The sequence below is a fragment of the Hylobates moloch genome, unplaced genomic scaffold (assembly GCF_009828535.3).
Source record: "Hylobates moloch isolate HMO894 unplaced genomic scaffold, HMol_V3 SCAFFOLD_7, whole genome shotgun sequence".
Classification (NCBI taxonomy): Eukaryota; Metazoa; Chordata; class Mammalia; order Primates; family Hylobatidae; genus Hylobates; species Hylobates moloch.
In genome coordinates this window covers 90072688-90086566 of record NW_026652282.1, presented here as the reverse complement: position 1 = coordinate 90086566, position 13879 = coordinate 90072688, and the positions used below count along the sequence as shown (strand labels likewise).

The window sequence follows — 13879 nt, the reverse complement described above, 5'->3', positions numbered from 1 at the left end:
TGAGACATTATGAGTATTATTTATTGAGCCTTAAAGTAAGATTTAAATATGATTAATTCCACAAGTGAAAAGGTAAGTCTACCTGTAAGTTTCTTCAAGGTGAGATGTGGGTGAAATATGATCATGAGAAAGCTTTTCAACAGGGGAAGAAGAAGTGATATCAGTGCATCTTAGTAATATTTAGCATTCATATAAGATTGGTATCGCTTTATTAATGTGGAATGTACCGGCAGTAAAACAGGTTATTTAAATAATTAGTTGAAATTATCTAAAATAGATCTTAAGAGTTCATTTAGAACACTTTTCTGGTCTGCCTTTCAAAGTAGATAACATCAGACACAGTGATAACATAATAACTCATTCAAAACTAAATTGCACATCACCTATGATATCAACATTTTGTATTCACTGAAGGAAATTATATTTGAAAGTGTTTGCCTGTACATTATTTGACAAAGTTGTGGGGATTTTTTGTTTGTTTTCTGTTTTTGTTTTTGTTTTTGAGATGGAATCTCACTCTGTCACCCAGGCTGGAGTGCAGTGGCACAATCTTGGCTCACTGCAACCTCCACCTCCCGGGTTCAAGCGATTCTCCTGCCTCAGCCTCTCAAGTAGCTGGGATTACAGGCATGCGCTACCACACCCAGCTAATTTTTGTATTTTTAGTAGAGAAGGGGTTTCGCCATGTTGGCCAGGCTGTTCTCGAACTCCTGACCTCAGGTGATCCACCCGCCTCGGCCTCCCAAAGTGCTAGGGTTACAGGCGTGAAATCGTGTTATTTTTTAAATTTGCCATGCTCAGATATTGGATACCAGGGTGATTTCTTGGGAAATCTAATATGAGGAATGAAGCATTAATTATAAGACCTGATTTTAAATGCCATGTACCAATTAATGTATACCCTTTAGATATTCTCTATTGTATTTGGAGAAAATTTTCCAATCTATGAGATAATGCTTATGAATTATTTTCTTAGTGGTCAATATAAAAATGAATGAGGAACTATTCCCAGAAATAATATTGAATCTAATTAATGCCACCTTGTCATATGTGCATGTGGAACATAAGAGTAGCTAAAAAGAGGCCGGGCGCAGTGGCTCATGCCTGTAATCCCAGCACTTTGGGAGGCCAAGGTGGGCGGATCATGAGGTCAGGAGATGGAGACCATCCTGGCTAACAAGGTGAAACCCCCTCTCTACTAAAAATACAAAAAATTAGCCGGGCATGGTGGCACATGCCTGTAGTCCCAGCTACTCAGGAGGCTCAGGCAGGAGAATCACTTGAACCCAGGGGGCGGAGGTTGCAGTGAGCTGAGATCGTGCCACTACGATCACAGCCTGCGTGACGGAGCAAGACTCTGTCTAAAAAAAAAAAAAAAAAAAAAAAAAAAGTAGTTAAAAAGAGAGAAATAATATTTTCTGAAATAACAACACAGGTACTGTTGCAAAACTCAACTAAGTTAGAAATCACTTGCCTTGTCATTTGTTATGCTTACATGTTAGTAAAATTGTTAGTGTTCTATATTGGTAATACAGGAACCCTTGCTGATTTAGTTGTTATCTTGGGGTGTTTATTCTGGATTCATAGTAGGAATGAGCACCTTGTTAGAAGGTTGGTCAAAATGGAAGGAGGAGGTGGAGGTTGGTTAGGTTATTTGAATTCCAAATGGCAATAATGGGTTCCTTAATGATTAATGCTGTACTTAGGCCACTAGCCTATGCCTTAACCATTCCCTTTTCATCTTCACTTAAGGGCTTAACTACAACCCCGGGCTCTGACTCTGGCTCTGGCTCTGGCTCTGGTTCTGGCTCCAATTCCGACTGCGTTTCTGGCTCCAGCTCCAGCTCGATGTCAAGGTCAGGCACTGCCATAGGCTCTGATCCTGGAGCAGGCTCCTGAGTAGGCTTTGGCTCATAGTCTGGTTCTTGGATGGTATCAGGGCCAGTCTCATGAATGGAAGATGGTAGAGTTACTTCTAGTTGGGTAGCGTCTTCTGTTGGCATTGCTTCGCTTTCTCCCCTTGGATTTATCTTTGTTATTGGCCTGCAAGAAAGAAGGCCCAGAAAAGAACAAGTTAGGGAGATGCTAACTTTGAAATTTCATGTGAAACCGTATGTTCTGTAGCTTCAATGACCATAGGTCCCAGACTTCAGGAAATCTGTTATTTCTGATATTCTGACTCATTGTCAGGCCATACGTCATTTTGGATTCAGAAAGGTTAGGTCTCAACAATATCATGAAAGTTTAAGAAAGAGCAGTGTTTCAAGGTGGGAAAACTAATGTCAGAATGAAAGAGTCTAAGAATCTAATAAGGTCTTTAAGGTCCGAATCCATAGCTCTGATGCATCTCTATTTCTCACTCCATCTAGTACAATACTTGGCACCTGGTTGATACCCAATATATGGTTGTAGAAGCAAGGAGATGAAAAAAATGAATGAGTGTGATACACACTAGGGAAGAAATAGGGTGATTAAGAGCATGTGCTGCGCCACATTCTAACTTCTGTGTTCCCTGGGCACTGTCCTTGTGGGTCTCTTGTTCCATAAAAAAAATTAAAATTATATTTCATGACTATGTTGGTATAAAGACAAGTATGTTAGTATTATATATGAAAACGTTTTCTTGAATCTAAAACGGTTGTTGTGATAGCTAAATGAGTTGATGTACATAAAGTGCTTAGAACAGAGCCTGGCACACAGCACTCAATAAATAGCAGCCATCATCATTCTTTTTTAAATTCAATGAGAGTAAACAGAAAGATACCTCTGATATCTTATGCTAAAAGGAGTGCTTAGGAATTGATGACTGAAAGAGACATGCCTGAGAAATGTTTGTATTCAAGTAAAGACAACAAAATGAAGGCTTACTCAAGTTCCGCGATGGTCTTAGAATTTCTTTCTTTTGCCTTTGCTTTTGCCTTATTCCTTACGAAGCACACAACAGAGATGATAATGGCGGCACCTACCAGGCTACCAATCAAGGCCCCAACAATGATTCCAACTTCTGGATCTGAAGGATACAAGCAGCTGGTTAATAAAGTGGAATATATTGTCATTTTGTAATGTGTGTTTGTGACTAGTGGGGAATATCAGGGCCATTCACGTAGTGGGAAAATGACCTGTATAGGCTAGGGAAATGGAAACCCCTAGAACTCTGTCATTTGCACTCACAGTGGGAGAAGACTATTGACATTTATGCACATAAAGAATAAAATGTGGCCAACTTGGAGGAGGCGGGGTTGCTTTTGAAATGGGATTTAGAGAAAAGAGTCTTGAGACACCATGGAGTTGTGATCTGGTCACTAGAGATAAGCCTCTGTTACAGGCAGGGACATTTCACTAGGCTTTCCCAGAGCACAGGTGAAATGGGTCCCTAAAAACCTCCCCCACGGCGTCCATGCTTACGAAGGAACCTCATGCACTCTGGTCACTGGGAAGTTATATGCCCATTTTGATAAACAGGCATCTGGTTTATTGTCTCCGTCTATGGACAAACTTAATGAGTGGGACACTATCCAGCTGAGCACCAGACCTTCAAGCCCTGAGGTGTTGTCTCTGGAAGACCACATCTGGGTTATAAGCCAACCCATCCCCATCTGCCTCCCCTCACACAAGGATGGACACCTTATATTTTGAGCTGCCTGATAATAATTCCTTTAACTTTTTATGATTAAGAGCATATAAGTGAATAGTTTAAAAAGTCAAATAGTTCTGCTACATGTCTCACAAAAACAGCAGTTCCCTGCCCGACTCCTTCCCATTTCTGAGTCCCATCCACGAAAGGCAACCACTCTTAACGCTTTTTAAAAGTCTTCTTGCCCCCATGTTTTTATTATGTTTGCTCTGATATGTCCTACTTTTTTTCCATTTCCATCATTTTCTTTCAACTTCGTACCCTAGAAGTTGGAGATTGAGCTCTTTTACACCACTCCCCTCACACCCACCACGTTCTTCCAAAATAGTTCTATCACAAGTTTTAGTTAAATCCAAGTTTGCAGTAGTATGACTATATAAATATTGTTCACAGCTGAGGAACACAGTGTACTATGATTCTTTCTTGTACAACATTTACAAAAATTTTCCCGGAGGTTAATAATTGCCACATTTGGGGATTAATAAATGCATCATCACTCATCCCAAAATTTCCAACAAAACCATTAAACTTCTTTCAATTGATTCAAACATATCAGATGATATATTGGTTTCTTGTGATTTTTCCCTCAGAGACATGCCATGTGAAGCCCTCCATTCTCTTCCCCCATCATGACCTGGTTGCCCTCCTAAGCCTGCTGCTCTACCGTCATCCTTCAACTTTCCCATTTTATAGATGACGAGGCTTTGCAAGTTCCTTCGAGATCCTGCTCAAACAGCACTTGATTGGTAAAGCCATCCCAGTTCTATAAGCAAAATAGTTCCTCCCTTGGTGCTCTATAGACCCTGTTCAGACTTCTATTATAGGATTTAGCATGTTTTAGTTGTGTTTGTCCCTCTAGCTGAACTGTGAGCTCCTTGAGTATAGGACATACATCTTCTTTATCTCTGTATCTCTATCACCTAGGGCAGTCCCTGGCACACAGTGGATATTCAATAAATATTTGAGGAAGGAAGGAAGAAAGAAGGGATGTGGGAGGGAGAGAGGAAGGCAGTGCTGGACATCACTGGAAAAAAGACTAGAAAGGAAGCAATGCTCAAGTCCAAATCCTACATATCTCTACATCTGCAGTATGATTGTACCTCTGAGAAGGCAAAAAGATATTGAGAGAATTCTAAAGAAAGATAACAGAAATGATGCAGGAAAAATAGCTGAAAGTGATATGAGAATAAAGGAGCAAACTTCAGGAGAAATAAAAGGAAGAAAGTTCAGCTGTGTAGGAAGAGCAAAAACCCACTTGAACTTGTCACCCCTGGATATGGCATATATTAAAACCACAAATTCAAAGTAAGTTTGAAAAAAACAAGATCCTAAGTGTTATTAAGTGATCCTTGAGATGTTTGGTGAGATATTCCTTGTGAGGGGTTGCCCCTGGGTCACCTCAATTGGACAATTCCAGGAGTCTTAAATCTTACACTCAGAGAGTGAGTAAGCACCTTTGAATAGGAAAATTGAAGTTTAGAGGCATCCTGGCTCTGCCAGTTACTAACTGGATGACCTTGGGCAAGTCATTTACTTCCCTGAGCTTCAGTGTTCTTTTCAGCAAAATGAGTCCGACAATAGTCTGCCTCCCTAGAGAGGGGTGGTTGGGAGGAAAGAGTGAGATAATACTCAGCATAATTCGTGCTCCACAAATAGTAGCTACTGTGATTGTGGGTACGAGTGTTATTATTATAATACTATTATTATTAGTGGCAGATCTTTGCAAGGTATATGTTTGTCAGAGCTACAGTGTCACCTGGATTTACCAACAGCATCACAAAGAGAAATTCAGCCTGTTGTTATCAGAAAGGCTTCTTTTTTTATTATTGAATAGTAATACCTACCTTCTAGCGATTTTGTGAAGCGAAACAAATTGCTTTTTGTAAAAGATTTAGAGCAGCATCTGGCATATATTATTATGTGAGCATTAGATATTAGGATGGTCATTCATCATATCAGCCTGTATATAAAGCACACAAATCTCCAGAGAAGCAGGAAGCACTAACCAGGGATCCTAACTAATTTATTTGGCTGACAGGCCCAGACTACTTGATTTAAGGAGAAACTGTTAAAGTTGTATGGTCAACTCACGTGAAGAAGTGAGATCGATTTCGCAGGAACTATTGCCAAGTCTGTTGATGGCAGTACACTGGTAATAACCTTGTTCAAAATTTGTCAGATTTCCAATGACCAAAATCCCGGTGGTTGGGTCTGTTGAAACCAGGAAATAGACTTTTGAGATCTCTTCTGTGCGTACAGATAACATCAGTGTAACAGATCACTCAATGTCCATCCACTCCCCCATATTGGCCTCTCTTTCTTGAGATATTCAGGATTCAACTAGGCCCCTCAGGACTGTTCCAGTGCTAACTCACCTGGGACCATGCCTGTTCCCTACATATTCACCATCTCTGAGCTGGCTTTTAGAATTTGGGGAGTAGACCAGAACACAGTCATCGTGTTGGGAGACAGGCATTCTTTTTACATTACCTGCCCCCCACCCGCCACCACTGAGAAAACAAGAAGATTGAACTGTAAGGTCAAGCAGCCAACCACACACTCCTGCTGTCATCCAACCACAGACACCAGGCCTTTCCAGGATCTACTGCAGGTTACACTTACTGAAGTTTCCTTTCACTGGCACGATGTCTCTTCCCTCAAGTTTATGCCAGTAGTATACAGGGGAAGGTGTTCCAAGCGAAGAGAGACAGGAAAGGGAAATAGTGTGGCCAGTTTCTGGTCTTCCTTGAATGCTACAAAGGGGCTTAGAAGGTTTCACTGTAAGGCAATGACAAAGAATAAAAATTCTTTAGGATGAATGGCAGTCTGTGACAATTGCAGTCACTTCCTCACTTTCATTTTGAAGAATATGTGTGTTTATTTATTTTTTAAAAATAATTCTTGGCCAGGCACAGTGGCTCATGCCTGTAATCCCAGCAATTTGGAAGGCCAAGGCAGGTGGATCACCTGAGGTCAGGAGTTCGAGACCAGCCTGGCCAATGTGGTGAAACACGATCTCTACTAAAAATACAAAAATTAGCTGGGCGTGGTGGTGGGCACCTGTAATCCCAGCTACTTGGGAGGGTGAGGCAGTAGAATCACTTGAACCTGGGGGGCAGAGGTTGCAGTAAGCCAAGATCACGCCACTGCACTCCAGCCTGGGCAACAAAGTGAGACTGAGTCGCCACAAAAAAAAAAAAAAAAAAAAAAAAAAAAAAAAAAAAAAAAATTGTTAAAATGAATTTGGCAGTTTTCTGCTTGCACCACCAGGTGGGAGTAGAGCACTTCAGGTGCAGGGCCCTTCTAGTCAAGAGGCCATTAAGATTCAAATAGTGACTCCTCTGTCTGCCTCCTCCACAGATTTATAACCATGAATTTCCTCATTGTGTCTTAAAATATGCCTTTATTAAAACAGCCAAATATAAGCAAATACTAAATGACTAGGAACATAGTTTATGCTTTAAAAGCACAGTTTTAAAGGAAAATAGAACCCTTAAATACTCTGAGATAACCTATTGTTCTTTTAAAAATATTTAATGCTGTATTTCTCTTTTCTCTTATGATTCTTTTCTTTTTTTTTTTTTTTGCATTTGTTCATCTGTGGGTGACACAAATAGTTGAAAGGTTTGAATTTGCCTGTGTGCATCATCAGTAGGGGAAGTCCATTTGGGGGGTGCACGCTACTCAGCACTGAAATATTTATTCATCCTTCACTCAGCAAGCACCCATGCCTTCTGTGGGCCCGGCACGGGACTAGGCACCAGGAATTCAAAAGTAACTTTGACACAGTTCTAAAGTGAGGTGGGAGAGGGATGAGAGATGACTTTAGAGAGGGGAAGAGGCCTCCAAGACCACAGCAGGAGGAACAGGTTTTAGGGGAAGGCATGACAAGGAGGAAGGGGTACTAATGAGGTGAGTCCAGGACATAGAGTTTTAGCTGCTTATGAAAACACGTCAGGGGAGAAGTCCTGTGGGAAGCTGGGAATCTGAATCTCCTCATTCATCTTACTTTGCACAGTTTATTCTATCTTATATATCTTATACATTTATATATCTATCATATCTACATATCTATCTTATATCTCTTATCTATCTTATTTATTTTATATCTATACATCTATCTTATACACCTTACATACCTATCTTATATACAGACAGTGAGATAAATTTCTGTACTTTCCAACTCACCTTGCTTATCTTCATTTTGCTCTAGAACCCTTCAAAGCTTAGGTTCTCTAATTTAGGTGAGTTAGACATGACATATGTCATATTACTCAGTCCTACAGCTCTTACCTGAGACGCAGTGGTTAAGGGCACAGCTCTGGATCCACACAGAATATGGGCTCTGTAACTCTACCCTGGATCTGTGTAGGCAAGTTACCTAACTTAGCCAAACCTCAGTTGACTCATCTGTAAAACGTGACTAAGAGATTATCTAACCTCTGGCTGATCCAAATATTAAATACAATAATATATATAGGGCCTAACCTGGAATTTCTGTTGGCCACAGCAGGACTAATTCCTGCTACTAAAGTTACTTTCCCATTGACTTCTGCTCAGCTCAGCCATCCCAGACTCTCACTATCTGTACACAGGTGCGAGAAGACAGATGCATATAGCTATAATTCTTAAACATTTTACTAGCCCTATCTTTCAAGCAGGTGTCTTTTAATTAAAAGAAATATCCTTCTACTTAGTTCTTTATTCTTTCTTACCAATGATTTTCTCAGATAGGAACAACTTGTTGGATTTGCCTATCCTAAACTAAGCTATTTAACCAGAAGTCCATTGCAGCTATCACTAGATTTAGACACTGCCTTTTTAAAAAGATGGCTATTTTATAGCCTTTACAGCAGAATAGAACAATTTGAACAGAAAATTAAATGGGGGTGTTTCATCACAAAGTTGGACACCAGGACTTGAACTAAATTATGGCAAAAACCTGGAATGACTTGCACTCATTTCTTGAGCCCAGAATCAAACCCAGATAGGCATTTTTTTGGCTTAGAATATTTTTCTCCTTTTATTTTTTATTAACAAAACATTTAGTGAATCACTTTGAACCAAGTCCCAAACCTATATATTTTCTAAAACTACTGACTCAGGATTGAACTGACATTTCATCCAGTTAAAGTCCCCAGTGGAACCTGGGTGTTTTACTGGCAAAGCCATTGATCTACCATTTAGCTTTATTGCTTTCAATAGAATTGGGGTGGGAGGAAAAGGCTCAGCTCAGAAAAAAAAGAAAAAAGAAAAAAGAAAGTGCTTCAGTAGGTTCTTAAACCTTCCCTAAATCAATCATCTTCTTTTTATGTGCCAAATTGCGGAAGGTAGATGATGCTCCTTCCAAATGCACACAAAATAATTATTCAAACTTGATCTGGGTATTTTTCAGGGATTAATTTTCCAAGGTTGTCATACCTAATGGAAAGCTCTCAAATGAATGGCCATCCAAACCACCTGGTTCTTTGCCCATTGCTGTTTCCTTCACCTAAACTGTGCCTTGCCATCTCAGCCCCTCTTCTTCGTCACACACTCTTGCACATCCTTCAACATTCAGCACAAAAGTCACTTTCCTCAATAAGCCTTCTCCAATTCCTGATACAGCTTTTTGCCCTTTCCCCTGTGCCCTCATAGCTCTCCTCTCATACCTCCACTGAAAGCTTTTATGTTACGCGTCTGTCTCCTTCACTAGACTGAATTTTGGAGAGCTAAGACCCTATCTTTTACATCTCCCCATGTCCATTGCTTAGCACAGTAACTGGCACGTGTGCTCAGGGTTTGTTAAATGAATTCATGCACGAACGAGTAAATGCATGGGACTGATGCTCACTGCTGGGTAAGAAAACATCTGAAAGATACATTGCTATGAGAGTCATCTTTAAGGAAATATCAACACCTCTCCCCACAATTAACCTCTCTCTTACCCACCTGTCCCCATCTTGCCTCACCTTTCAGTCAGGGCAAGCAAAATTGGCACTCATATACAATGAGATTTGAAAATTGCAAATAGTCACTGCAATTTTTAGAGAAAATTAGCAGTCTCAAATTTTCCAAAAAGCCTAAATTTGGAGGAGGCCTTTGTTCTTTGCCCAATTAATAAAAACAATATTTTTTAGAGTTCCTAAACAAACAAGGAAATCCACAGACCCTTCTGCCTCTTACCTTGTCTGGATCCTGGCTGCTTAAGGAAAAGTCATGACACAGAGCTACCTGACACAAAGACTCATGGGAAAAAACACCTCTGAGAGGAAGTGACCCTCAACTTCTTATGGAAATTGATTTGGGATCCTCTGAGCTTTAAATTTAAGAATATTAACCTTCTTGTCTAACTTTATCTCAGGGCTATTTCCAAGCTCTGAGATGAAGAGGCTTGGCTTCTTTAGATTGTTTCTGGTCAGAACATCCCAGAACCAGGAAGCAACAGAAAATCACTAGCTAATCCCTCCAGTTTTTGAACATTTAAAACCCCTTTGATCTCCAGTATTTCATTTTATAGGTAAAATAACAAAACTGTTCATAACAAACCTGTAAAGAAGACAGGGCAGAAATTATAACCTCATCTCACAATGGTCAGAGAAAGGTGGACTGAATTGTATAAGGTCACTGAGTACAGAGTAAGATCTAAAACTCAGGTCTTCTGAGTGCCAGTTTGATGCTTTGGCATTTATAGCACACCACTTAGTTCCCATGTGTACAACTAGTTGATATGGTTTGGATCTGTGTCCCCACCCAAACCTCATGTCAAATTGTAATCACTAATCTTGGAAGTAGGGCCTGGTGAGAGGTGACTGGATCATGGGGTCGGATTTCCCCCTCAGTGCTGATCTTGTGATAGTGAGTGAGTGCTCATAAGACCTGGTTGTTTAAAAGTGTGTGGCATCTTCCCCTCACCTTCCTCCTGTTCCAGCCATGTGAGACATCTTGCCTCCCCTTTGCCTTCTGCCGTGATTGTAAGTTTCCTGAGGCTTCCCAAGAAGCTGCTATGCTTCCTGTACAGCCTGCAGAACCGTGAGCCAATTAAACCTCTTTTATTTATAAATTACCCAGTCTCAGGTATTTCTTTACAGCAATGCAAGAATAGACCAATACACTAGTCTTCCAAACTGGAACAGAAACTCTCCCAGGAATGTGCTTGAGTAATACTTCTCTGTCTGTTCCTGTACCCCAATTCCTGGCACAGAACTCAGTAAGATAAAAATATGATTGATTAAGCTAACCCACTCTTAAAAAATAGCTCTTAGGTACCTTTCCCTCTTTCCCAGGTGGGTAGATGCAGTGGCAAACCTCACAGTAAATATCAGCTGGTTCCTTTGTGGCATTACCTGAGTGGCAAGCCAGGACAACTGTAAACAGTCCTCTTAGGTGTGCACCTTGTTACCAATTGCTGCTTTTCCAAGCTACTCAATTATTAAGTCACTGATTTGACGTAGTTCCTCCTTTCTTGTGATGTGTGCACACAGCTTGAGAGGAGCAATGACTAGATCAGCTCCATTTGGGGCTACCTAGAAGTGGGAAAATGCTCATCTCAACTGGTCTGTCTGTAAGAGTTGAGGATTGGCAGCCCTTTCATCCCTTGCTTCGATACTTCCCAATCCCAGCCTGCAGATGGAAGCTTAGCCCACATTGTCCTCTCAGACAGAGATTGGAAGGACTTCTAGAAATGGCCAAAATTGGGAGCTTCCCAAGGGCAAAAACAACACCTCCATCACTGTAACTCAATAAATACTGAACAAATGAGATTCCAAATTCATTTTAAGAGCAGATATGGCTTGCCCAATATCATATAATGAATATTTGTATGTAAATATGTTGATTCTCAACACTAGATTAATTTCAGTCCTTTTTCCAAATAACATTAGCATTTTAAAAAAGGGACTCTCCTGTCTTTATTTAAAAGAATAATTTAATGGTGGGAATTGTGTCGAGCTTAAAAGGAATAATAAGTTGACAGTTGTCTCCCCCAGGTAGATCTGGCTGTAAATGGAGGTTTCCTCTAAAAGAGTTGCTAGTGATCATTTTGTGGGACAGTGGATTGTCTCATCTGCTCTCATTCCATCCCTCAGAGATAGGGATCACTGGAGGTTGGGTCATCTACTGCTGTCATTTTGGCAGCCCTTTTGCACAATTGTTCTGCGTGTTTTATGAGTGATTTCTCAGTGTTACTGTATTGGTTAGGCTGGTGGCTTGTCTCTGTTTCCCTGATAATGAAAATATTAGGGAGTATATTTACCTACAGAGACTTAATTGGCATCATAACTCACTGTCCTGGCTCATTCAGTGTCCTAACTTTTTCCAAGAAAAGAAAGGGCAGAAAAAAGTGCTCATACCTAACACACTGACGTTGAGGACACCTTGGTTTTGGCCGAGAAAGTCTGGGGGGTTGTTAACATCGCAGATGTAAATTCCACTGTCCGCTGGCTGCATATGCGAGATAGTGATAGATGCATTACCTGGATCGTTGGACCCTGTAATTCGATCTTTAAATTGCCCGATGGCTACAGCTTGTCCACCTTGAGAAAAGTAAATCTAGACAGAAAAATAACAGAAATGAGAACTGGAGAGTGTCCAGGACTAGGATAAGCTACCTGAAAGCTTCTTCTAAACACATTACCTTTGATAAAGAAGCAGCATCTTTCCCCCACCAGGAACAGGTCCCTGTGGCCAAGGTTTCTCAACTCATTGGGGCACTGTAGTTTGCTCACAGCAGTGCATTTTGCCCTCAGAGCAGCTCTGTGATGTCATCAGGGCAGGGATTAGTATGCCTATCTTACAGAGGAGGAGGCAGCTGGAGCTGACAGGATTCAACACCTAAGCTTGGGCTAGGAGATCGACATCCTCACTTAATGAATCCACCTGAGAGAAACTCATTATGTAGAACACAAATGTCTGATGGGAAACCAAAACCATCATTTTTTTTTTTTACCATTTTATAAACTTCTTAAAATTTGAATTTACCTTACCCAGTGAGAGTATCTGGTTTCCTTAAATGCTCAAATGTTAATGCTCCTTTTAGACACACCTACTCTTTTGGATAGACTAACTTGAGTTTGTTTTGTTTATTAGAAGCAAAGCAGAAAAGCATCTTAGAAATCATCTGGTCCCATCCCTTTATAGTGGTGTTGTGAAGATGAAACTAAGAAATCTAGTAAAGGACCTCGGAAGTGCTCAGCCAATGATAGCTACCATCTTTCTCCCCATGTGGCAGAAGGCAGAACTGGAATTCTTCTATCATTTAAACAAATAAGGCATCTCAGACCCAGGGAGATTAAATGACCCATCTGAAGCCACGAGGGCTCATTTATTATTATTATAACTTATTAAACTTAAGATCTGGATACTAGTCCCATCTCTATTAAAGAGCATAGATACTTAGATCATAATGGCAACTGTGGGAGCGCATGATGTGGTGGAAAGGGTCCTGGTTTAGGGGTCAGGTGGCCTGAGTTAGTCACAGCTCTGCCCCTCACTGTGACATAGTTAGGGGAGGTGGCCTCTAGTCATGCCTCCATGGCAACCTGGTTTTAGATAAGAAACAAAGTTATTTAATCTCTCCAACCTTTACTTTCCGCATTTGAATGAGAAAAGAGAGTAATGTTTTCCAAAGTATGATATGTATTTACCAAGTATAGGCATTTAACTTGATTTTAGGTAGTATATAAATGAAAACTTACAAATTTGAATGTGTATTAGAAACAGAAAAATCTAGCACATCAAATCTATGACTTCCTGAATATTGTTGCGTAGGGTAGATTAAGGTAGATATTTTTTAAGATTTTAAGAAAACAAGTCAATACAGAAAATAACATTAAATAATAAATAGTGCTGGTGATACACAAATATGACAAAAATCATGTAGATGGTACATGAATGAAGCTTGGAAATCACTGGATTAGGTAATTCCTGAGGTCCCTTCATAATACACACCTTCTATGTACATATTTTGTTGGTTTCATGTAAATGTACATTATTCAAGTGATTGTTATTGTTCAATAAATTGTATTGTCTTAGTCTGGTGAGACTAATTTTTCATAAAATCTACTGGAAGGCCTTACAGTTCATTTAATTCACTTCCCTCACTTTACAGAAGAAACCAAAGCCCAGAGAGGTTAAAAAATAAAAGACAAAATTGACGGTTGAGACAGATCTGGAATCCAATTTTCCTAATTCCTTGTACTGTGGGCTTTACCTTAATAGGCCAATAAAAGAGGGAAAGCAATTAGAAAACCAAAAGATATTGTCTAG

At 40.2% G+C, this 13879-nt stretch overlaps 1 protein-coding gene across 2 annotated transcripts in view; it reads right to left on the bottom strand.

Annotated features, from left to right (window-relative positions):
* Positions 1 to 13879, bottom strand: part of VSIG1 (V-set and immunoglobulin domain containing 1) — a 34209-nt gene continuing 20330 nt past the window's right edge. For both annotated transcript variants that reach the window (XM_032757437.2, XM_058441609.1), the window contains 5 exons: positions 11965 to 12163; positions 6257 to 6412; positions 5726 to 5845; positions 2869 to 3010; positions 1 to 2043 (listed from right to left, as the gene is read on the bottom strand). In XM_032757437.2, the coding sequence (XP_032613328.1) occupies positions 1716 to 2043; positions 2869 to 3010; positions 5726 to 5845; positions 6257 to 6412; positions 11965 to 12163 (945 nt within the window). In that variant the 3' untranslated portion in view covers positions 1 to 1715. The remainder of the gene's footprint in view (positions 2044 to 2868; positions 3011 to 5725; positions 5846 to 6256; positions 6413 to 11964; positions 12164 to 13879) is intronic.